This window comes from Lycorma delicatula, chromosome 1 (genome assembly GCF_047948215.1).
Source record: "Lycorma delicatula isolate Av1 chromosome 1, ASM4794821v1, whole genome shotgun sequence".
NCBI lineage: Eukaryota > Metazoa > Arthropoda > Insecta > Hemiptera > Fulgoridae > Lycorma > Lycorma delicatula.
In genome coordinates, this window is record NC_134455.1 from 400,091,390 (window position 1) to 400,115,039 (window position 23,650).

General features: G+C 30.3%; 1 protein-coding gene and 1 pseudogene across 1 annotated transcript in view; one reads left to right on the forward strand and one right to left on the reverse strand.

The window, feature by feature from the left end:
* LOC142317409 (serine-protein kinase ATM-like) overlaps positions 1 to 23,650 on the forward strand; it is a 61,376-nt gene that overhangs the window by 21,891 nt on the left and 15,835 nt on the right. The window contains exons 3-5 of the mRNA XM_075353960.1: positions 9,137 to 9,304; positions 17,673 to 17,808; positions 21,533 to 21,620. Of these exons, the coding sequence (XP_075210075.1) occupies positions 9,137 to 9,304; positions 17,673 to 17,808; positions 21,533 to 21,620 (392 nt within the window). The remainder of the gene's footprint in view (positions 1 to 9,136; positions 9,305 to 17,672; positions 17,809 to 21,532; positions 21,621 to 23,650) is intronic.
* LOC142318547 (large ribosomal subunit protein mL46-like) lies at positions 6,792 to 7,977 on the reverse strand (annotated as a pseudogene).

Sequence of the window (23,650 nt, forward strand, 5' to 3'; positions counted from 1 at the left end):
TTACTTGGTCATTTTGTTTTTTGACAAAAAACTGATTGATATGGAAAGTAGAATGGGGCAACAATTCTGATTTAGATATCTGAAATTGCTTCTTGTTGATATACCCTCATATTATTTTTTACTTTATACTATTTGTTCCAGTCTTATTTTCTATAATGGTAAGGAACCGAGATATGGCTGGCAACTAATGATTGCTGTCTATTGGTTGTAATTTATCAGTTGCTTAGATATTAACAGTCTAAAAAAATCCTTTTAGCTAATTATTGGAGTTTATAACAAGATTCTACATTTTTGTAAACTAATACCATTCAGCTGTTAATGAAAAAATATAAAAGAACTACTCAAAAAATAATACCTTTTTCTTGTGTGTCTCTGTCCTGTATCTTACAAATTCTATAATAATAATTAAAGAAATATTATTTTTTATTTATTGTTTGTACTTTGTACTCTAGATAATACAAGAGGTGTCTTATAATAAGACTGAATACATGTGTTGCAACAGTTTTCCTCCTACTTCAGGAAACATTTTTGAAATTACTGAAAAGTATTGTTGTCCAAGGCGTGCAGGAATTTTTTTTGTTTTTTATGTATACTACAAAAACACTCCTTGTGAGTATTTTTTTCATATATGGGAACAAGAAAAAGTTGTTTAGGGTTTATTAGGGAGGGTGAGGGATGACGAACATCTTGTTTTTTGACAAAAACTATTTTATTACAGTGAGTAGTATGGAAGGGTTGTTATGGTGCAGAAATCAAATCACTCTTCCATATTGTTGATGTTCTCACCACAAACTCACACATCATTCTCGATACATTCATGTAGAAATGCAGATTCACCATCTATTCAGGAAGAACAAATTCTTTATGAATGGTCACATTCACATCAAAAAACCAAATGAACATTATTTTATATTTGATTGAACTTGGCCGTGCTTTCTTTGATTTCTCTGATTTCCACAGACTTGGCTGTGTTTAGTTCCTGGGTTATAACCATAGCATTAACTCTCCACCTGTCACACTTTAAAAAAGAAAGTGAAGATAATTTGAAGCCAGTTCTTCAAATCACAGCACACATTACCAAGCACAAATTTTGCCGAAATGAATTTCATGCTCAAATCATTTGTTAAAATTCTTTACCAAGAATGTGAAGAAACAAATTGATTCAAAAATCTTTTTAATAGTCCTATAACATCTTTGTAAATTGCATTGCAAACGTTTACAAGATTTTCATTATTCCTAATTGTGAAGGTCAATCAAATATTGGTTGGTCACAAGTGACTTGTCCCTTCATGATTAATAAGATTTTTGATGCAATTTATTTTTAATTATTTTCTTCAAAATTATGTTTCATTCTATATTGATATCTTTAATTATTATCTTCACACAGTTACAATGCTATTAATTATTTATTTTATGTACAAGTGACATATAAACACTATTTTTTATTGATTAATTTTTTGCTTTGTATAAAGTACTGCTCTAATGTTGCTCTTCCAGACCAAGTAATACCGTAGCATTTCATTTTTGTACCTGGAATACCTAGCTTTCCTGACATGCTACACTGGCTTCTTAAACTGATGTCCTGCTGAAAATGATGGAACTCAATTTCTGGGGGTATTGGTCATTCTTGGTATCAAAGTAATTTTTATTTTTCCCTAAATATTTATTTAGAATTTAAAATTTTAAATGGTTTATACCTAATTATGTTTTTATTCCTAAAAATGATATAATTAATGATACAGAAAATCCCATTTCAAAATAAAGTTTTTATCTAACATGAAACACTTGAGGTAACTGTAATTAAATAATTTGTATAATTTGACATCATTTTTTTTATTAATTTTTCCTAATTATTACATTAATAGATTTGATCATGTAAATTACTGTGTCTGTTTAAAATAAGTCCATTCTAAAAATGATAAATACTGTTAAAGTAGTATTATTGTTCAACTCAGCTAAGTAACTGTTTTGGTTTATATATAATAATGGACTAATAGAGAATCAGACACAAATCAGGATAATGGATATAAGTAGAAATAAATTTATTAATAGAATACTATAGTTATTTGTATATTGTCATTATATGCCTGCTTGTATGAAAGTATTTTACAAATTTGTTTAGTTTTAATTATTAATATTGCTGTCATTCTTCATTATTTTTTCTTAATGTTTATAGGATTATTGTACTAGTTCCTCACTATCACCTAATAGATAATGAGGAACTATAATTCATGTTGATAGTCATCTTACTTTTGATATTATATCATTTCTTTGTCTGTAAAGTGTTTATGAGTAAAATCTGAGAATAGTTATCTGATTTTGCTAAATGAAATGTACAAAAATAATTCAGTATTTCTAAATTCTATTTGACAGACGCAAATAGCTTATCTCTCATAGGTGTGATTAAAAATATTGCTACATAGAAAATTACTGAAATACAACACATTCTCATTTTAAATTACTACTTACGTAGCGAAGTTAATTGGATATGGGTCATTCAAATATAAACCGGGATTTGTTTACATAGCTTTATTGTTATTAGTTAAAATTACAAAAAATTACTGATTTTTCTACATAGTTTCCTTCAGGCAGAATTACATATTCTTCCTTCACTGGGTAAGTAGTTTACTGATTCCCTCATCAGAAAAACAAGTTGGCTGCCTCAACAACCATTTGCACATGTAATGTTTGACTGTGACATTGTCTTTGAATCTTCCCCTCCTAAAGCTTCTTTCAGCAAACCAAACATGTGAAAATCACACAATGGCAAGTCTGGACTGTGGTGGGTGTTCAAGAGGTGTGTCGAATGAATTTTAGTGAGTCAGCTGTTGTTTGTAATGGAGAAGCAGGATGTTGCATTTGTTGTGATAACCAGTCCTGACATCAACAACTGGCACAGTATGTTGCATTTACCATCCTTCGTCTGTGCAGGAAATTTTTGTAGTGTATGAAAATGCCATGCCTGACTGGGATTTGAACCCAGGACCTCCGTATGAAAAACTGAGATGCTACCACTCGTGCCACAGAGGCCGGAAAAACACAGTTGCAAGAATTTTTCCAGCTGACAAGTGATTCTTGGTCCTGATTGGTGTCCCCTCTTCACTTTTCCACCACACCATACTTGTTCTCTTGCTTTCCGGGATATAATGGTGGACCTACATTTCACCACAGGTCACAGTATGGTTCAAAAATACCTCTCCTTTCTCAAAGCGATTCAGAAGCTGCTGACAGATGTCTTCTCAGATTTCTCTGCTTCAGTGAGAACACATGGATCTCACCTCACTGACTTTGTAGTATCCAAGAGTGTGTGACAACAATATTGAAACACACTCCCACCACTTATGCCCACCTCTGATGTAATTTCAGCAACGGTTACATGGCAGTCCACCTGAATGTTGTCATCATTGACGATGTTCGTGACTTTTGTTCTTCACTGCATCATGGCCACTTCAAAATTTTTTGACTTTATCAAACATTTCAGTTTTTGACAGGGTAACTTCTCTGAACTATGCCTGGAGTCATAAAAATTTAAGAGGATTTTTTCATCTTTGCTGGCGAGAAATCTGATTATAATTCACTGCACAATGGATGATGGTGCCTCCTGCTTGGACATTCTGCTACTGATGTGGGAATGTGACCTACAAGTGTAGGTGTGGCTGGCTGGTTGCTTTGCTCCACACACATCCAACCGACTACCCGTAGTGCCCTGCCACATTCACTGCTTTTGCTCAGTTTGTGTGGCAAAATTCTGGTTTATAATTGAATGATCCTTGTAAATTTAAGTTTCAGGGTGTATTGAAAAGTGATAAGAAAATCACTAAGATAACCATCCTGGGGTTTGGCCCAGAGGTTGTATGTTTTATATGGGCATTTACAAATATAATGCGTACAGTGATATAAAGGAGAACATGAATATTCTGATTTGTATTTAAAAGTAATAACAGATGCTAATGCTAGGCTGAAATCATCTAATAATATGATAAATTGAATTGATTTCTTGTGAAGTACTTTTCTAAGAATCAAATGCTCATATAATTGCATCAGTTTGTAAAATGTGGGAGATCATTTAATTATTTAAAAATGTAAATATTGTTATAAAATAAAAATTACAGTGTTTATATTGTACAGAAAAAGAGGAGTGTAAAAAAATTATTATTTGCAGAACACTTGCAACTGGATATAAGGATAGTAGTAAATGTATATTTAACACAAAAATTAGGCCTTTAATTGTGCTCAGGCTTTAATAATTATGCAAATTAAAATTTCAATTTATTAAATTTTTATTACTGTATATTGTGTAGATATATATATTGTGGTGGTTTGACAATTTCTGATTATTTTATCTTAATTTGTTATCCATATCATTACACCCCAAAATGCAGAAGAAACTTATATATATTCTTAACATGAGATGTGATGTCATGTGGCAAGGGGTGGTCAGTTAATAATTCTACTCATACTTCTATAGTAATTACTGCTTAGGAAATTATCAATTTAATGAAAGTTTTCCTTCAAAAAAGGTTAAGTAAAAATTGACCGACTAAATTATTGTGTGTCACTCTTTCTGGTATATTTGTTTTATTTGAAATGGAAGCAGAAAATATTGTTATGGTTGTAAGGGAGAAAAGTAATTTTTTTTCAGTGAAATACTTTGTGTGAATAATATTTTTTTTAGAAGGAACTTGAACATTTTCCTATTATTTAAATTGTGTGAAACTAAATTTGTAAAATATATGGTTTACTGTAAAATAAAATAGGATTGAGTTTGTGTGCTATATATTATACATAAAAATTTGGAATTTATTAGGTTGGATTAGTTAAAATTTATCAATTTAAATAGAAGTAAAATTTATTTTTGAATACATATAAACTATCTTGCACTTATTTAAATGCAGGGAATTTTGTTTGTCTGAGGAAACTCGAGGACCACTAAACCAATATGAAAAATTCCTACACTGTTTAAAGATTACTTCTTGAGTGTCACAATAATTTCATTAATGTTGTGTGCTCCATGTTAATAAAATTAATATATTGGTAAAAAATAAAGTTGTGAAAAGTCATTTATAGTACACTTACCAAACTTTAAAAAGTTGTGGAAGCCTCTTTTGTATATAATATAATATTTTCAATTTATTTTGCATTTCCTCATGTAGGTTGTTGTTGTTTTTGTTAATATAATATAGATTCATATTATTGGATTATATAGTTGAGAGGTTTACAAACCTTTTTCAGGTAAGTATTAATTACATTGGTACTGGTAATTTCACAGCTTAAGATGCTGATAATTAGCACCAAAGTATTTGGAAAAAGTCATCTAGTATTATTTGATTTAAAAAAAGGAAGATTAAAAATCAGGCTATATAATCCCTGAGAAAGAAATCCCTGAATAAAACTTGACAGCTTAGAAGTAATTTCATTATTAAAAAAGTAATTTAATCTTTTTATTACTAGTGCAGAAATACTGTTGTTAATTAATTCTTACTGGATATAAATATTTGTTTGACATGAACATTAGTTCATTTTTTTCATTAGTTTCTTTTTTTCACATTTATAAATTCTATAGTTATGTATCTAAAGCAGGTATAATTAGTGGTTTTAGGTGGGACAATCTTGGTTTTGAATTTCTGTTTTATTTTAAATTTATTAATTAATAGTTCATTTTGATTATTTTTACTCTTATTTTTATAATTGTATAATTTATTTATAATTTAAGAATAGTAATAATGTTAGTGATTGTATAATGATAATTGTAAAATTGTTGAACAATTGTAATATTTGTTTTTTCTTTACACTGAAATTTGGTGGAAGATAAAAATGTGACCCATTTGATTTGTTGTATTATAAATCTAATAGTATAAATTACAGTAGAAAATAAAATATATTAAGTATCTTATTTTGTGTAACTGCAAAATCCTAATTAGCATTTTTTCAAAAAAATAGATTCAATTCTGTTATGTACAATTTAATTTAATTTAAGCATTAAAAAAAGAATATAAGTAATCTATATATATTTCAGTAAAAAATGATTTAATTTAGATAAACAGTGCTGCAATCTTATGCAAACAGCCATATTATAAATTCCTTACAAAATTGTAGAAAAATCAAATACTTGCATTGATTTTTATTACAGTATTTAAATATGGGCGTTTGAATTTTGTATTAAATGTTTGTTTAGTGCTGAAGTTAAGCTGATATGAGGTAAAATATGGTTGAATTAATGATTAATTTTCTAGTACAGTTTTTTATGATTTGTTTGGAAATGAAATTTTATAACTTTAGATACATTTGCTGTAACTTATAATCTATTCTAATTTTTTTTTTAATCCTGAGCAGGTTAGGTTATATAGGGAAAATTATTTCAAAGTTAATAAACTAGTCTGGTTTGAAAACTAGTTTCACGTTTGTGTACAAAGATGTTATGCTTTTAGTATTTGCATGATTATAATTTAATGTATAGTATGATAGTATAATTTAATGGTGAATGTTACATGTATTTAAAAGTAAAAAAAAAATGTTGTTGTCCAGAAAATTATAAATGTAAAATCTTAGGCTAATATTAATATAGTAACTTACTTTGCTCTCATTTAAAATGTAGTATTAGTAATAAAAATGTTTTAAAAATTTAAAACCCCAATTTTTGAAATTTACGTGTTTAGGTTACAGTCTTGCTATGTATTTAAATTTCAGGTTCTACAAAATGGCTTAAATATTTATGAAGAGTTTCAATAACTTTAAATGGTTAATTACAAAAAGTTTTTTATTACTTTTTAACTATACATTTTAAATTGATTTCACAGGTAGTCAGTGTTCTTCATCAATAACATTGAAATACTCTTATAGTAATTAGGTAATAAATGCACACTTAGTTCTATTTTTGTTGCCCATTGATAGTCAGTTATTAACTTAAAATCTAATTTAACATTCCCTTTTTTAATTTGGGCTTTGAAAAAGAAAATTTTATCACCTACTGCTGAATTTTCAGCTTCAGTTCTGTTCTTCCTAGGATATTTACATTTATAAAATCCAGCTGGTGCATTTCCAAAGAAGGTAGCTTTAAGCGCTGGACCACATTTTTCAACTAAAATCCTTTCTGCTGTTTGGCATAAAGTTTCACCATCTTGTCGAATGTCATGTGGTAAAATCCAATACTGTTTATTTCCAATCTTTTCTTTAACCAATAACAACAAACTTCTGTCTAAACATCTTTCAGCTGACTTAATGTCTTTAGTTCTATTGGCTTCGGTCTCCCTATCGGCGAATCCAAAATTGCTAGTTCTTTTAATGATGCATCCTCAAAATCTTGGGCTGTCTTTTTTGTTATATTATCTAAGTTTATTTTACTTTTCACTTTTTTTAATTCCTCTAACTTAAAATTGTCCATAAATATTTGATATTCATGATTAGACTTGCTGCCATTTTCCAACTCGGTTTTACGTAATAACTCAAACATTTTTTGTTCTAAATCATTAAGTTTTCTTGCAATTACAGGTTTTCTTTCTAGGCTAACCGCACTAAATAAATCCCACTTTCACGATTTTGGTTATCAATGTTCATACAGTAGCGTTGTATATATTGACGTTTTGTATATAAGAGACAGTTTTTATTGAATATCGCTTGTTCAGAATGTGGTAAACACACTTTAATACTGTGTTATTAAAGCAGTTATTTAAATATAAATAACTGCTTTCACATACAGTTTAACTGATTTACTGGTTATCCGTTCGGTTGTTAACAGCTATGTTTACAAACTACTCGTTCTTCATGATGTAAGGATATTTATTTTTATTTGGTAAAGGAACATGTTTGTAACTATTACTGTATTTTACAGCACAGTACTTAAATTTGTTACGCAATTAAGACAGTAATAAAGAAATTATGATCTGTAATTTTACCCTTTCAGAAATTTTGCATGGTTAATTGTTTCTGGTATTTTAAGTTTGTGCTTTTAAATTCCTGTTGTATCATTTACAGAGCCATTATTATTATACTTTAAATTAAAATAGTTGATTTTACGGCACTTGTGCATTGTAGGCGGTACAGTTTAAAAAAAAATTCTCTTCCAACCTCGACTAAGTAACACAGTAATAAGACTTGATTATTTAAAGAATAACCCAAACGTTTTCTTCTTATAATTATAGATATATAAATTAACCAAACTTAACCTATACTCGCTTCGCTCGTTAATCTTGACCAATTAGCAGTAATGCTTTGATTATTTAAATAATAATAAATAATTGCAATAATTACCGAATTTATTATTTAAATACTTAAAACATTACTGTGGTAATTAGGCAAGGTTAGCGAGCGTAGGTTAAGTTTGGTTAAATTATATTTATAAAATAAATAAATATAGATGATTATAAAAATGGTAATATAATGGTTATATCGGGTAATATTACAAATAACTCAAAAGTTTGCAATTTATTTCAGACTAATATGTAAGCCACTGCGGTATCACCTAAAGTGCACAAGTGCTGGTCTTACTATTTAGTAAATCCTTGGTACCACAGTTTGTTTGTCGTGTTCTACTATGAAAGAACAGCATTTTTTTGAAACTTAAGTAAAATGTTTTCTGAATTTTCAGAAATAAAGATATGACCATCTGAAAAAATGTATTATTTCTATTTATTTTTTATTTTGCTATTAACGATTTTCTACTGATACATTTAAACAACAGTCTCATTGTATATGTTGAAGAGTAATGATGATAAATCCCTTGTCGAAGTTCTACTAAGGATTTATCATTAAAAAAAATCAATCTTTAAAATTCTGAACTTGGCTTTGTTAATCCAATAATAACATTTAAGTCTCTTTGCTATATAGATCCTTTGTTTTAAAAATTTTTCTCAATTTAACATTTATTATGTTCGTGTCCAAGACGTGTTAGTATGAAATTTACAGTTTTGTAACATGCCACAAAACTAAATTATGTTATCAATTTTTATTGAAAGTTATTTTAAAATGCCTTCAGTTTCCATCAGTAACACTAGCTCACATTTATTAAAACAGGAGCACCTAAGGATGGTCTTAAAGATAAATGAAAAGTTTTGAAATAAGTTTATAAAATTTATTATTTAATTTATGTTAAATAATGGTCCTCATTAATTTGAGTTTTGTTTTACTTATTTATTTACAGGCAGCATCCCATTGTTATCATGCAATAATCTGTTGTCATGTTCCCTTGAAATATTGAAAAGAAGTATCTACAGAAGGATATTCGGAGAAGGTTATATTAGACTTCTTCTTCAATATGTTCTTCCAATTCCGCTTTATTGGAAAGACATATCTTTGCAACACTGGATTGGTAAGTGGAAGTTAGGTGTTGTTTAGCTTAAGACTGACCATTTAACAATAATCAGGTTTTCAGTTTGTAATGTGAAAATATAATCTCAAAATATTAAACTATTGAACCTGATGTAAACTCTATTAAGTGAATGGTTAATGTCTGTTCAGTTATTAAATATAAGATACCCACATAACATGATTATTTCATTAATTTATGTTTCACACCATGAGATTTTGTTATAAACAGGGTGTAAATTCATTCATCATTACAATTATTAAATAAAATAATTATAATGTGTATTTTTAAAGGTGTTATAAATTTTCAGAATCACCTGAATAAGTTTTGAATCCAAGAAACTGGGTTTTTAAAGAGGTTTTTTTTAAGTTTATAAAACTAGTTAAGTTTATAAAATGTTTTCTTAAAAAAGGTTTTTTTTATAAAAAATCATATTTCTTTAATGAACAGATTTGAGAAGATTTGTTTGCAATTTTAGTTGAACAGAACAATCTTTAATTTTTTAAAATTTATTTATAGAATCTTTTATTTGAACTAAAGTGAGATATTGACTGCCGTGATTATTGGATATTAGTAATTGTCAACAGGATGAGTATGCATGAAACTGCACTCAACATTACTAAAATGTGGTATTATCGTAGAAATAAATATTCATTGACAAACAGTTAGCAGGCTGATTTGTGCTATGTAATCGAGACTTTCATATTGTTTGCTAGCAGATTCCAGTGCTGATATTTTGACCTAAGTTACAGCGCTTTGGTTTTTGTAAGATTCCAGTATTGAATGAAATCATTCTACTCAGATTGGATTATTAATGTTATGATTCCAAAACACTACATACTGAAATATTTTCAACTTAGTGACGTGAAACGTCTTTAAAATCATATCTAAACATATGGATATCAGAACAGAAATTTGCAGCTTTACGAAAAGGTCTATATCGTTTTGCCTTAATAACTTACATGGTCAGCTCATTGATATGACTTTGAGCTTACATCACTGGTAGCTGGTTGGTGGGGAAGGGGCACAGCGCAGATTGGCCAAAACTGGCACTCGCTCAATTCAATTCAGTGTAGCTCATGACTTAGATATGATAGCGTGGTGATTCATGTGTTTATGTTTAGAGTTTGTTAAGATAGATTGATTTAAGTAATAGGTGTATTTTGGAGAATATTTGTGTGTAAAAAATTAAAGTAAACATGTAAAAAAGGATAAAAATTCAATATGTCAGCCTCAGCCCATGCAAGAGCTAGCCAGAAATATAAATTATGCATATCATTGGAAATGGAAGGTTATGGATCACATACAGTGATCCATAACTTAGTGGTGGTTATGGATGTGTACTCCAATGTCCGGTGCCGAGTGAGTGAGTGAGACTGTTTCGGTAGCTTGCAAAGCTAGCACAGCGCGCTCAATGAACGATGCTGATGGCATGAGCACCTCTACCACTGCTGTACCCGAACTAATGGAAATAATTAGTGAAGATAATACATCTCTTCCATACATCTCTCCATACATCTCTTGAAGACTTTCCCGGGTTGATGGATATCAACATCAGTCGAATTGATGCAATGCAGGACTATTGGCGTATAGTGGACAAACACTTCAAAACAGTATTTGAAAGCAATCAGTTTGGTCTATCTTGCAGTGTATGTGATCGACTTTGTTTTGACAGAGATTTAATGCAGGTGAAAGCTTGTGACATTCTCTACAGACTAAATTCCCTGGCGAAAATGTAGCGGTATTTTGTTTATGTAGTACCTGTAGCAAGTTGATCTTTTTCTTTTTGTCTTCAGTCATTTGACTGGTTTGATGCAGCTCTCCAAGATTCCCTATCTAGTGCTAGTCGTTTCATTTCAGTATACCCTCTACATCCTACATCCCCAACAATTTGTTTTACATACTCCAAACGTGGCCTGCCTACACAATTTTTCCCTTCTACCTGTCCTTCCAAGATTAAAGGGACTATTCCAGGATGCCTTAGTATGTGGCCTATAAGTCTGTCTCTTCTTTTAACTATATTTTTCCAAATGCTTCTTTCTTCATCTATTTGCCGCAATACCTCTTCATTTGTCACTTTATCCACCCATCTGATTTTTAACATTCTCCTATAGCACCACATTTCAAAAGCTTCTAATCTTTTCTTCTCAGATAACCCGATTGTCCAAGTTTCACTTCCATATAAAGCGACACTCCAAACATACACTTTCAAAAATCTTTTCCTGAGATTTAAATTAATTTTTGATGTAAACAAATTATATTTCTTACTGAAGGCTCGTTTAGCTTGTGCTATTCGGCATTTTATATCGCTCCTGCTTCGTCCATCTTTAGTAATTTTACTTCCCAAATAACAAAATTCTTCTACCTCCATAATCTTTTCTCCTCCTATTTTCACATTCAGTGGTCCATCTTTGTTATTTCTACTACATTTCATTACTTTTGTTTTGTTCTTGTTTATTTTCATGCGATAGTTCTTGCGAAGGACTTCATCTATGCCGTTCATTGTTTCTTCTAAATCCTTTTTACTCTCGGCTAGAATTACTATATCATCAGCAAATCGTAGCATCTTTATCTTTTCACCTTGTACTGTTACTCCGAATCTAAATTGTTCTTTAACATCATTAACTGCTAGTTCCATGTAAAGATTAAAAAGTAACGGAGATAGGGAACATCCTTGTCGGACTCCCTTTCTTATTAGGGCTTCTTTCTTATGTTCTTCAATTGTTATTGTTGCTGTTTGGTTCCTGTACATGTTAGCAATTGTTCTTCTATCTCTGTATTTGAACCCTAATTTTTTTAAAATGCTGAACATTTTATTCCAATCTACGTTATCGAAAGCCTTTTCTAGGTCTATAAACGCCAAGTATGTCGGTTTGTTTTTTTTTAATCTTCCTTCTAATATTAATCTGAGGCCTAAAATTGCTTCCCTTGTCCCTATACTTTTCCTGAAACCAAATTGGTCTTCTCCTAACACTTCTTCCACTCTCCTCTCAATTCTTCTGTATAAAATTCTAGTTAAGATTTTTGATGCATGACTAGTTAAACTAATTGTTCTATATTCTTCACATTTATCTGCCCCTGTTTTCTTTGGTATCATAACTATAACACTTTTTTTGAAGTCTGACGGAAATTCCCCTTTTTCATAAATATTACACAACAGTTTGTATATTCTATCAATCGCTTCCTCACCTGCACTGCGCAGTAATTCTACAGGTATTCCGTCTATTCCAGGAGCCTTTCTGCCATTTAAATCTTTTAATGCTCTCTTAAATTCAGATCTCAGTATTGTTTCTCGCATTTCATCCTCCTCAACTTCCTCTTCTTCCTCTATAACACCATTTTCTAATTCATTTCCTCCGTATAACTCTTTAATATATTCCACCCATCTATCGACTTTACCTTTCGTAGTATATATTGGTAATCTTTGTTAATCTTTGTTTAACACATTATTAGATTTTAATTTATGTACCCCAAAATTTTCCTTAACTTTCCTGTATGCTCCGTCTATTTTACCAATGTTCATTTCTCTTTCCACTTCTGAACACTTTTCTTTAATCCACTCTTCTTTCGCCAGATTGCACTTCCTATTTATAGCATTTCTTAATTGCCGATAGTTCCTTTTACTTTTTTCATCATTAGCATTCTTATATTTTCTACGTTCATCCATCAGCTGCAATATATCGTCTGAAACCCAAGGTTTTCTACCAGTTCTCTTTATTCCGCCTAAGTTTGCTTCTGCTGATTTAAGAATTTCCTTTTTAACATTCTTCCATTCTTCTTCTACATTTTCTACCTTATCTTTTTTACTCAGGCCTCTTGCGATGTCCTCCTCAAAAATCTTCTTTACCTCCTCTTCCTCGAGCTTCTCTAAATTCCACCGATTCATCTGACAACTTTTCTTCAGGTTTTTAAACCCCAATCTACATTTCATTATCACCAAATTATGGTCGCTATCAATGTCTGCTCCAGGGTAAGTTTTGCAGTCAACGAGTTGATTTCTAAATCTTTGCTTAACCATGATATAATCTATCTGATACCTTGCAGTATCGCCTGGCTTTTTCCAAGTGTATATTCTTCTATTATGATTTTTAAATTGGGTGTTGGCAATTATTAAATTATACTTCGTGCAAAACTCTATAAGTCGGTCCCCTCTTTCATTCCTTTTGCTCAGCCCGTATTCACCCACTATATTTCCTTCCTTGCCTTTTCCAACGCTTGCATTCCAATCTCCAACTATTATTAAATTTTCATCTCCTTTTACGTGTTTAATTGCTTCATCAATCTCTTCGTATACACACTCTACCTCATCATCATCATGGGCGCTTGTAGGCATATAAACGTTAACAATCGTTGTCGGTTTAGGTTTTGATTTTATCCTTATTACAATGATTCTCTCGCTATGCGTTTTGAAATACTCCACTCTCCTCCCTATCTTCTTGTTCATCACGAAACCTACTTCTGCCTGCCCATTATTTGACGCTGAGTTAATTACTCTAAAATCACCTGACCAAAAGTCGCCTTCCTCTTCCCACCGAACCTCACTAATTCCTACTATATCCACATTCACCCTATCCATTTCCCTTTTTAAATTTTCTAGCCTACCAACCTTTTTTAAGCTTCTAACATTCCACGCTCCGACTCGTAGAATGTTATTTTTTAATTTTCTGGTGACCCCTTCCTTAGTAGTCCCCACCCGGAGATCCGAACGGGGGACTATTTTACCTCCGGAATATTTTACCAAGGAAGGCGCCTCCATTATTGCTATGTGAAAATGCAGAGAGCCACATTTTCTTGGAAAAAAAGCAGCTGTAGTTTTCCATTGCTTTCAGCTGCGCAGTACTCAGAGGACTGAGTGATGTTGATACAGCCGTTTAAGTCATTGTGACTCACACCCCTAACAACTACTGAAAGAGCTGCTGACCTCTTTCAGGAATCATTCCTTAGTCTGGCTCTCAACAGATACCTCTCCGATATGGTTGCACCTTCGGTCCAGCTACTCTGTATCCCTGAGCACTCAAGCCCCCTCACCAACGGCAAGGTCTCATGATTCATAGAGGAGGAAGCAAGTTGATAGATGCTGATAAAATCCTTGATTGATGCTTGAATTTTGTATACGTCAACTAATTTTGTATCTGTCTACGTTGACCAAACCTTCTATGGTACGAGTTTTTGCAGTCAGAGGTTCTGCAATCTATAGAAACCTACAAAACTTCACAAGCTGCAAAGAAATTATTATCGATGCCTTTAGTCTGTGCAGCAAATCTGTCTTGAGAAAACATAACGTTGGCGATATATGCCTGGTGGATGTGAAAGTCAAAGATCTGTTTATCCTCGGTGCTATATACATATATCACAAAGTGTTGAAGATATTAAGCTATGTCTTTATCAATCGCTCCTTACTAAGCTCTTGACCACACTTGGAGACTCTGATCGTTGCAATTTAAGAAATTATCTACAACACAACAGCTCCCCTGTTGAATTCATAAAGAATGAATTCAGACTCTAAGTGCCCCCAGAACCAACAACAATGGGCAACATCACTATCGATTGTATGTTCACCAGGCATATTGATATTGATATTATGCCTTATGTCTCTTATTTCTCATATCACAGAACAATGTTGAACAGAATTGTCATAGAATATTAGTTAAAATAAATATCATGTACCATTTAGTGTCTGTTTTATGTTAAAATTAAATTTAGTATGCAGTTAGTGTCTCATTTTTATTTCAATCCAATATACTAAAAGTGACTCGCTGACATGCAGACCGACCAGTTTATCTGTAGAGTTGGCCAAAAGAAGGAACTAAAATTTTCCATTGGAGACTCTCAGTTTCAGTCAAAAAATAAGATGGTGGCTCTCCCATTTAACTCTACAGATAAGTTGGTCGGTCTGTACTTTGGAGGAACTTTATCTAAGGTCTGTACACTTTATTTTAAACAAACAGCTGTGCACCCCGACACAGCCCAGCCCACCCAATTTAAGTATTTTGAGATTCTGTGTGTGTATGATATGTTTTGGATATGTATGGTACTCATATATTGTTTTGGCGCAGGAATCGATTCATATTTTGAATCAAATGAAATTGAATTAAATGAAGTGGCCTCCAGTGATCATTCCCATTTATGCTTACTTTAAAAATATTATTTGGGTATAAAAATGGCATTATTTAGAAACTAAAATGCTAATTTAATGTTTTACTGAAGTTATGCATTAAGAAATATGTTGTATGTTTATTTATTCAAATTTAATAAATGAAAAATCATATATGTCACTTTAAATGTAAAAGTGTTTTCCCTTGAAAACAGTGGGAGAATTTAGTTATCACATATAAACATTGGCAAAAAATTGACAGACTAGTTATTACAAAAAAAAACAAACTGTATTTTGATAAGGATTATTTTAGAGAGATAGTTCAGTTTACTAAACTGAGTGTGTTCTTAGTGTTGTTGGTGTTCTGTTTCCACATATGAAAAACTAATAATTTATCTGTTGCTGGTGGAGTGTTGAATAATGACTTATAAAGTTGCTTAGTGATTGTCCGAGGACTCTGTGGATCTTCAGTTACAGATGTGAAACCTGTTGAGTATCTTAGATGACTCATGACATTTAGTTAAAAAGAAGTTTGCCATCAAATATATTAATTAGTTTGTGATTAATATTTGGGTCACAAAACAAGTTTTTTTTTGGATAAGGATAGTTAATTTATTAATACAAGAGGTGGCTGAAATGTAATGCACACTGACACATAGTAGGAGAACAAAATGTCATACAAAGCGACAGGCTCTGCCATCTTGTATTTTATTCCCCTACTACTAACATTCCAAAATTAGTTGGCCCATTTCCTGTCATTTTTTCTTGATTGCCATTTGTTATGGAGTTGAATATACCTGCTATGTCAACTCATTTACAACAGCAAACAGTTATTGCATTTTTAACACTGAAAAAATAAATGCTAGTGACATTATTGTTATCTAAAAGCATATGATGATGAAATTGTTGATTGAAATATTATGAGTAGCGGGCAGCATAATTTTTCACATCAAAAGTTGGTAAAACGAATATTAAAGGATGAACATGAACCTTGCAGTGATAAAGCGAATATTGAGAATGAATCGTGTAGTTTTTGTGATTGAGATTCAAATAACTCCCGCATCATAGAACACATTACTATCCGGTTTGTATGAGGAGGACACATTATTGTACAACTGGGCTGCTGTACAATTTGTTTGCGATGGATCCCATGCAACCTCATGAAAAAAAGATCAGACATCAACGAAAGGAATTTTATGAACAGTCTCTAAAACGTTATTGTGATGAAGGATTGTGACAAAGGATGACTTCCTTTTCAGTATTCTGACAAGAGACAAAACTTGGGTGCATCATTATGTTCCAGAAGAAAAATGACAAAGCATGGAATACTGCGGCTATGGTTCGCCACAATAAAAACAACCTTCTACAAAATAATTCTCTAGACAGTGTTCTGCAATTCCAAACACTTGTATGTGACTGACTACCTGGAAGTTGAATTGACTGTAAATTCTTTGTGATATATATACACATATGTATATGTATATATATATATATATAGAGGTGTTAAATAAAACCCATTTGGATACATGTGTCATGTTCATATCCATGGATTCAATAATTCTGCAACAATAATGCTTGGCCATGCAGATCACGTGCAACTGCTGAGGTTCTTCTAAAGTTGATATTTGAACTTATTCCATACCTTCCATCCTACCAGATTTGTTGTCCTGAAATTTTCACCAATTTCTTCAGTTGAAGAGGAATATTAAGGGTATTCATTTCACCATGGATGATGAACTGAAAGGGGCAATGAGGTTGTGGATTAAGGAAGAACTGCCAACATTCTTCATTAGCGGAATGAGAAATATGGAACCGTTGGGAGAAATGTGTAAGTGTGAATACATGGAAAAATAAATTAAGTTTTTGTAGCAATTTAAATGTATTTTTAAGTTTTGATGTTATTTGTTATGAGCGACTGAACATTACATTTCAGCCACCACTCATATTGAACTGTGCTAGAAGAAAAACTGAAAAGAAAGTATGGATGCTTCTTTTAAAATATTTTCTCATGATAATAATGTACTCTAAATATGAATTTACTGTAGACAAACATTTTTTTAAATGTTTTTAATCTTTGTATTGATTGATTAATTTTCTTTTATATTTTAATTTTAAAAAAATAATTTAATAAATTATTGTTCTATATATAGGAGTAAAGCTGTTTTTTTCTAGATTAACTTCAGAAGAAATTTAATGTTAGTAAGTATTAATTTTCATGTATTATTGTATAATTTCTTGTTAATCTTAACTTACTGATACTGATTACTTTTCTTTCAGATTTGTTTGATTTAGCAGTTGGGTTTTACAAAGATCCTCCAGAAGACTGTTCAAAAGACAGTATTGTAGAATTGTTAGATTTAATTGTGAATCATGGCTGCGGACAATCTCATCTTGCTCTTAAAGTTAAAAAAAGGTAAAAGACTACTCAGTAATGCCACAAGTTACCATTAATTTTATAATCGTAAATATTGTATTTTGAAAGAATTAATAAATTGAAAAAATTTACTTCTTTCATTGTTAATTTATATGCTTGGGGTCTGTTCAAAAAGCATCTGATCATATTTTTCTTGAAAAAAAATTTGAATGAAGAGTTATAAGACTTGGTAGAGCAGAGCACTAGTACCGTAACATGTATATTCTTTTTTGTAACCTCACTGAGCACATCAGTTTCTATCCATGTGGTAGCTGTTCCAAAAGAGGTCAATGTAAAATATTTCCAGCAACGGAAGAAATGGCTAAATATGTGGCATCATAAGAGAACTACTTCAAAGGAGACTAGAATTAGAAACCATTTTAGTGAGCTTATCTTTTTTCTCATATGTGGCTGGATATATTTTGAAAAGACCTCATATGTTATTTGCCACTTAGACATGTGGTAAGTGGTGATTCGTTATTATTTATTGTTATTTCTTTGTCTATATTAATGTTATGTAAATAAGTTGTTAGTTACTGACCATAATTCATTTATCTGTCAAATAAATATATTTATCAATTTAAAAACTTTATTTATATCTATATAAATGTGTGTACTATTTATCTTTTAAGTAAGAAGGCAGTTTGTTGTAGTATTTTTCAAAAGTTTTTTGATGGTTGGTTAGAATAGGACAGCTTTTGCTATTTTGGCTTTCGGTAAATCTGAGAATTTTTTTTTACATTGAACTACATGTTTAAGAAAGTTTTATTGTAAGTAAGTTTAATATTTATTTTGTTGGTTGATGAAATTAACAAAGCTTTGAAGCTTGTGTGTGGGATGGGGAAATGGAATTTTGTAGCGTATGAAAAATGCCATGCCTGATCGGGACCTCTGAATGAAAGGTCAAAGAGTCACCTCTCTACCACGGTGATGGCAGGATGGTAGAATGTAATGGAAAAAGAATTTTGTAGGAATAACATTTTTACTAAAACTATTGGAAATCTCCAGCATCTATTGCAAAAGAATAGTCCTGTTACATATATATATATATATATATATATGTATGTGTATATATATATATATATATATATATATATATATATATATATATATATATTTAATAGTTTATTTCACTTTACTTTAGACATGTTTATTGTTGTCAACTATTACTGTATTATTAAAATTATTTTCTAAAATCTTTTATACAATTTTTAAAACTAAACTTGCCCAGTAGCAGACCATACTACTATCTTAAATTTTTATTACATGTACATGTTCTCATTGCATTCTGTATTCTAGAAGTTTTTCTTATATTTTTGGTTGAAACTATCCATATCTAAAACTGAATTAAATAAACATATTGCAAAAGTTGATCTATATGTCAACAAAGCTCACAAAAATCTATTCACATTTATGAAAATCAGGAAATGTAATCTATTATTAGAAATTGGAATGCAAATGAAGTTAGACACCAACTTTATAAGGTTACAAGCTGGTTACCTTGAAACATGAAGTTTACTAATCTTACTAGATTAGTGAGTTTGGTAAATTTCATCTCCTCTCAAATTTGGTGGTGGGAAATTCAGTAGTCATAAGTAACACTCTCTTTTTCTGTTTAGCTTCTGGAACCATTGTAAGGTATTACTCCAGCGGATGAATGAGGATGATATGTATGAATGGAAAATGAAGTGTAGTCTTGTACAGTCTCAGATCGACCATTCCTGAGAAGTGCAGTTAATTGAAACCCAACCACCAAAGAAGTCTGGTATCCATAATCTAGTATTCAAAAGTCATAAGTACACTAGATTACCATACTTTAATAAAGGTCTTTGAAATTAATAAAATTATGTAAAAATTAAAATCTGGTTTTCAGATAGGTTTACTTTTATCTAAATTAGAGGGTTGATGTTATATAGGTTTCATTATTATTTGAGTTTTTTACATTGTTATTCTGACATGATTTTTCCTTACACCTACATTAAAAATTAATATAGAGTTAAGTTGCACTTTTTCGATGTTATGGTAAAATAAAATCTTTAAAAAAAAATTTTACTTATTTTGTAGTTATCATAGACTTAATAGTCAGTAATTATCTTATTTATTTCCTTCATCAATTTCTCCCATTTTTCTCTTCTTCTACTAAAATGCCATTCTCTTTGTAGATGTCATTTCAAGAAACTTCTCTGACATCATCTTTATCTCCTTGGTGTATTCTTATTTTTACTTATTTTTTTTCTGCCTACAGTAGGGCTTGATGGTTTTGGATAATGGTATGATATTTATTTAACTCATTCAGTGTATTTTTTTTCACATTAGACATCTGATTTCTTCATCTTGTACTTGACAAAAAATTCTCCAAAGCCTTTATTTAAAATTTTTGCATTATTTATTTTTTAATTATTCATCATCTGTGCATTGGAATCGATTGTTTGATAGTTCTTTAGTTTGTGAGTTTCTAGAAATGATCTTGGGATTAAAAAAATATTTTTATCTGATATATTTAATTATAATGATTTTACTTCCTTATTAATACTTATTGTTTGTACTACATCTGTCTTTGAGGGAAAAGAAATAATTTTTTTTAATTTTCCTAAGTCTAGAACCTTTCACATAAAGCCGAAACTTTGTTGAAATACTAAAATAGTTACAAGAGGTTCATTTTCTCTGATTATGAACTTCTCCAATTTTATGTAATACATTGCATATGTTACGTGGTCTCAAAGAGACCTACATACAAACTGAGCAAAAAATCGGGTAAAATTTTTTTCTTTTATAAGTAACATTCTTTATTAAAGTACCATTCTCCCAACTCCTGATCTTTTTAACATAGTGATAGTGCCACTATCTATCATCCTAAAGATTCTGAATCCTGGTAATGCTTGACATTTTTCATTCATTACAAATTTCATCTCTCACATTTAACTTTAATTTCTGTAATATTGTGATCACAAAAGAAATCCAGTTTGTTAGTATTTTATGCAAACTTGTGAGATTGTGATACAAATTTTTTAAGTTTGTATGTTTTTCCATTCTATAGAGCGTTTATAACCCACTGGGTTGGTCTAGTGGTTAAATTTATCATCGCAAATCAGCTGATTTTGAAGTTGAGAGTTCTACGGTTTAATTCCTAGTAAAGGCAGTTAATTTTATACGGATTTGAATACTAGATCATGGATACTGGTGTTCTTTGGTGGTTGGGTTTCAATTACCACACATCTCAGGAATGGTCACCCTAAGTCTGTACAAGACTACACTTCATTTACATTCATACATATTATCCTCATTTATCCTCTGAAGTAATACCTTACGGTGGTTCCGGAGGGTAAACAGAAATTGAGAGACAGCATTTGTAACATAAATATTTGAGTAAATTTATTACTAAAAACTAAATAAGGACGTTTTCTGTAAATCATTAATATCTGCTGAGAGTTTTATTATTATTTGCATGATTTTTAACTCCACTGTGTATGATTGGAGTAGTAGTGATTTTATTTATGAAGATCAATAAAAATCATTAACAAATAGTTATGATGATAATCAATTTCATAAATAATCAAATTTTCAGTAATTAATTTTTCAGTAATGTTTAAAGGTATAATTGCTGTTTTGATTCACTATCATTGTAGTGATATTGTGGTGAATATCATGTACTTATCAATATATTGATAGTTAATATTTAGTGTAATATAACAATAAGAACTTTTTGCTTTTTTGGATTTTTTAGATTTTCATTGCTGACAGAAATTGTTAAAAAACAAGAAACTGATTTACATGAGAGTGTGTTACATTTAGCTCTTACATATTGCCAACGGGTATGTTTAACTGTTTTTATTTAGTGATGTATAGTAGTCTAGGTAATACATAACCAAGCCCCCACTATCCTTAGCCTTACTTGACTGAGATACTGATTCTGGTCTTATGATACATTCTGTTAATGTTATGGAACTTATATAATCTATATTAATAATGTAAAGTATTGTTAGCATTTTTGAAATTAAAACCACATTACATTGTTTGAAACGCTGTGTTGTTAGTTGATACATTAGTGCTTGTCTATTTTAATCCTGAGATTTAATGAGGTCAGTAATAATTACTGCCAAACATAATAGAGAAAGTTTTTTTGAGTTTCTGTTTTCAAAATACACGCTGTTTGTAGAATATTGTTCATCCTATCAAATATTTTGAATAAAACTACAATAAAGTTTTTTTGTTATTAGCTTATGATTGTGTTAATGTTTGTGTAGAAGTTCAGAAATTGTATTTATTGGTGATACTTATTTAGGTAGTTAAAAATAATCCTTTTAACTTTGTATTCTTATAATTAACAAGTTTTCTCTTGTGTCTTTAATTCCTCAATAGTTCTTGTCTTAAAAATTTTATATTTTCATAAAAACCAAACAATATTACCTTTTACTCTTTATGTAAACTCTGTAAATAAAAGACAGTAGGAAAAGTAATATCTATACATGCAATATCATTTTTCTCCACCGATCATCAGCTGATACCTCAGTTAGTATTTTAATTGGCACTGGCTCTTTTAAAGTTACTGATACCTCAGTTTTTATTTTAATTGGCACTGGTTTTTCTGAAGCTAAATCAATAGGATCGTTTGCCATTACAATGGTGATTACATATATTTTGGAATTATACTCGGTGAACAAAATTCATCAGGCCCCATGTGCGTAGTTTGTGGTGAAAAATTTTATAATCGATTACAGTTCCAAATAAATCTAAAAGAGAGCTATAATCTAAACAATAAAAATAACAAAAAAATAAATAAATAAATAATTAAAAAAAATTGTTTTTAATAACAGTAAATTAATCTTTTTGGTGATAAATGCAAAAAAATGGCTGAGTATATTTAAAGACTGGGTTAGACTAAAAATACAACAAAAAATAGAATAAATTTTCAATAGTATCAAAAAAAGTACAAGTAGCAAGTTGTGTATTCACAGAACTTGTTAATAAAAAATTATATCTCATACATTCACAGAATCTGCAATTTTTAACATTTGTATGCCATGAAATTGTAAATATCTTGTTTGGCAAAAAATTTGAAAGTGAGATTCTAAAAACTGTAATGCAAGGTAACACCATTTGTTTGATGTGTTCGCACTACATCTCAAGATGTAAGGTTGCAAGCAGTGACATTTCAATAGATAATGTGATGATCAATTGGAAAAAGCAACTGATATCAGTGGTAAAGCTAAACTTGTAACATTCAGGAGATTTTAAAACAGCCATAGTTATTTTATCAATCACTTCCATAAACAATGAAGGGCCAATTCATCTTTGATTTATATAAGAGATTGGTTTTTCTTTAGTTCATTCAAATTGATAAATTTAGGTATTACAGAAGAGATACAGGCTGGATTGACTGAGGCTAAAATTTAAATATTCAACAAATTGTACTATTTAATATTAGTTGTTTCTTCTAAGTAGATTTTCCATTATCAAAAATAAAAATATAAAGGTTAAATAACTTCCACCTTTCTCCACTTCAAATTTTTGCAATCACAGTTTTTTTTTGTAGTAAATAAAACAAAGAACAAGAATAAGTTGTAGCTTGAAAGTTTGAAAGCAAGTCTTAGATTCTAGTTTTCTAATATGGAAGATTCTTTTTACCTGTCTAAATTATTGATTATACACAGCTAAAATATTTTTTTATAAATTTTGTATTTCTTTTAAAATTATTTTCATTAATTAGCATTTTTTTTTTTTAAAAAAGAATGTTTATTAGATACAGAAAGAATAATACAGTTTTCTATCTAATTTTCATCAATTTTGCATTAATAAAAAAACAATTTTAAAAGTTTTTATTTACATTTTATTGGCTGTATTT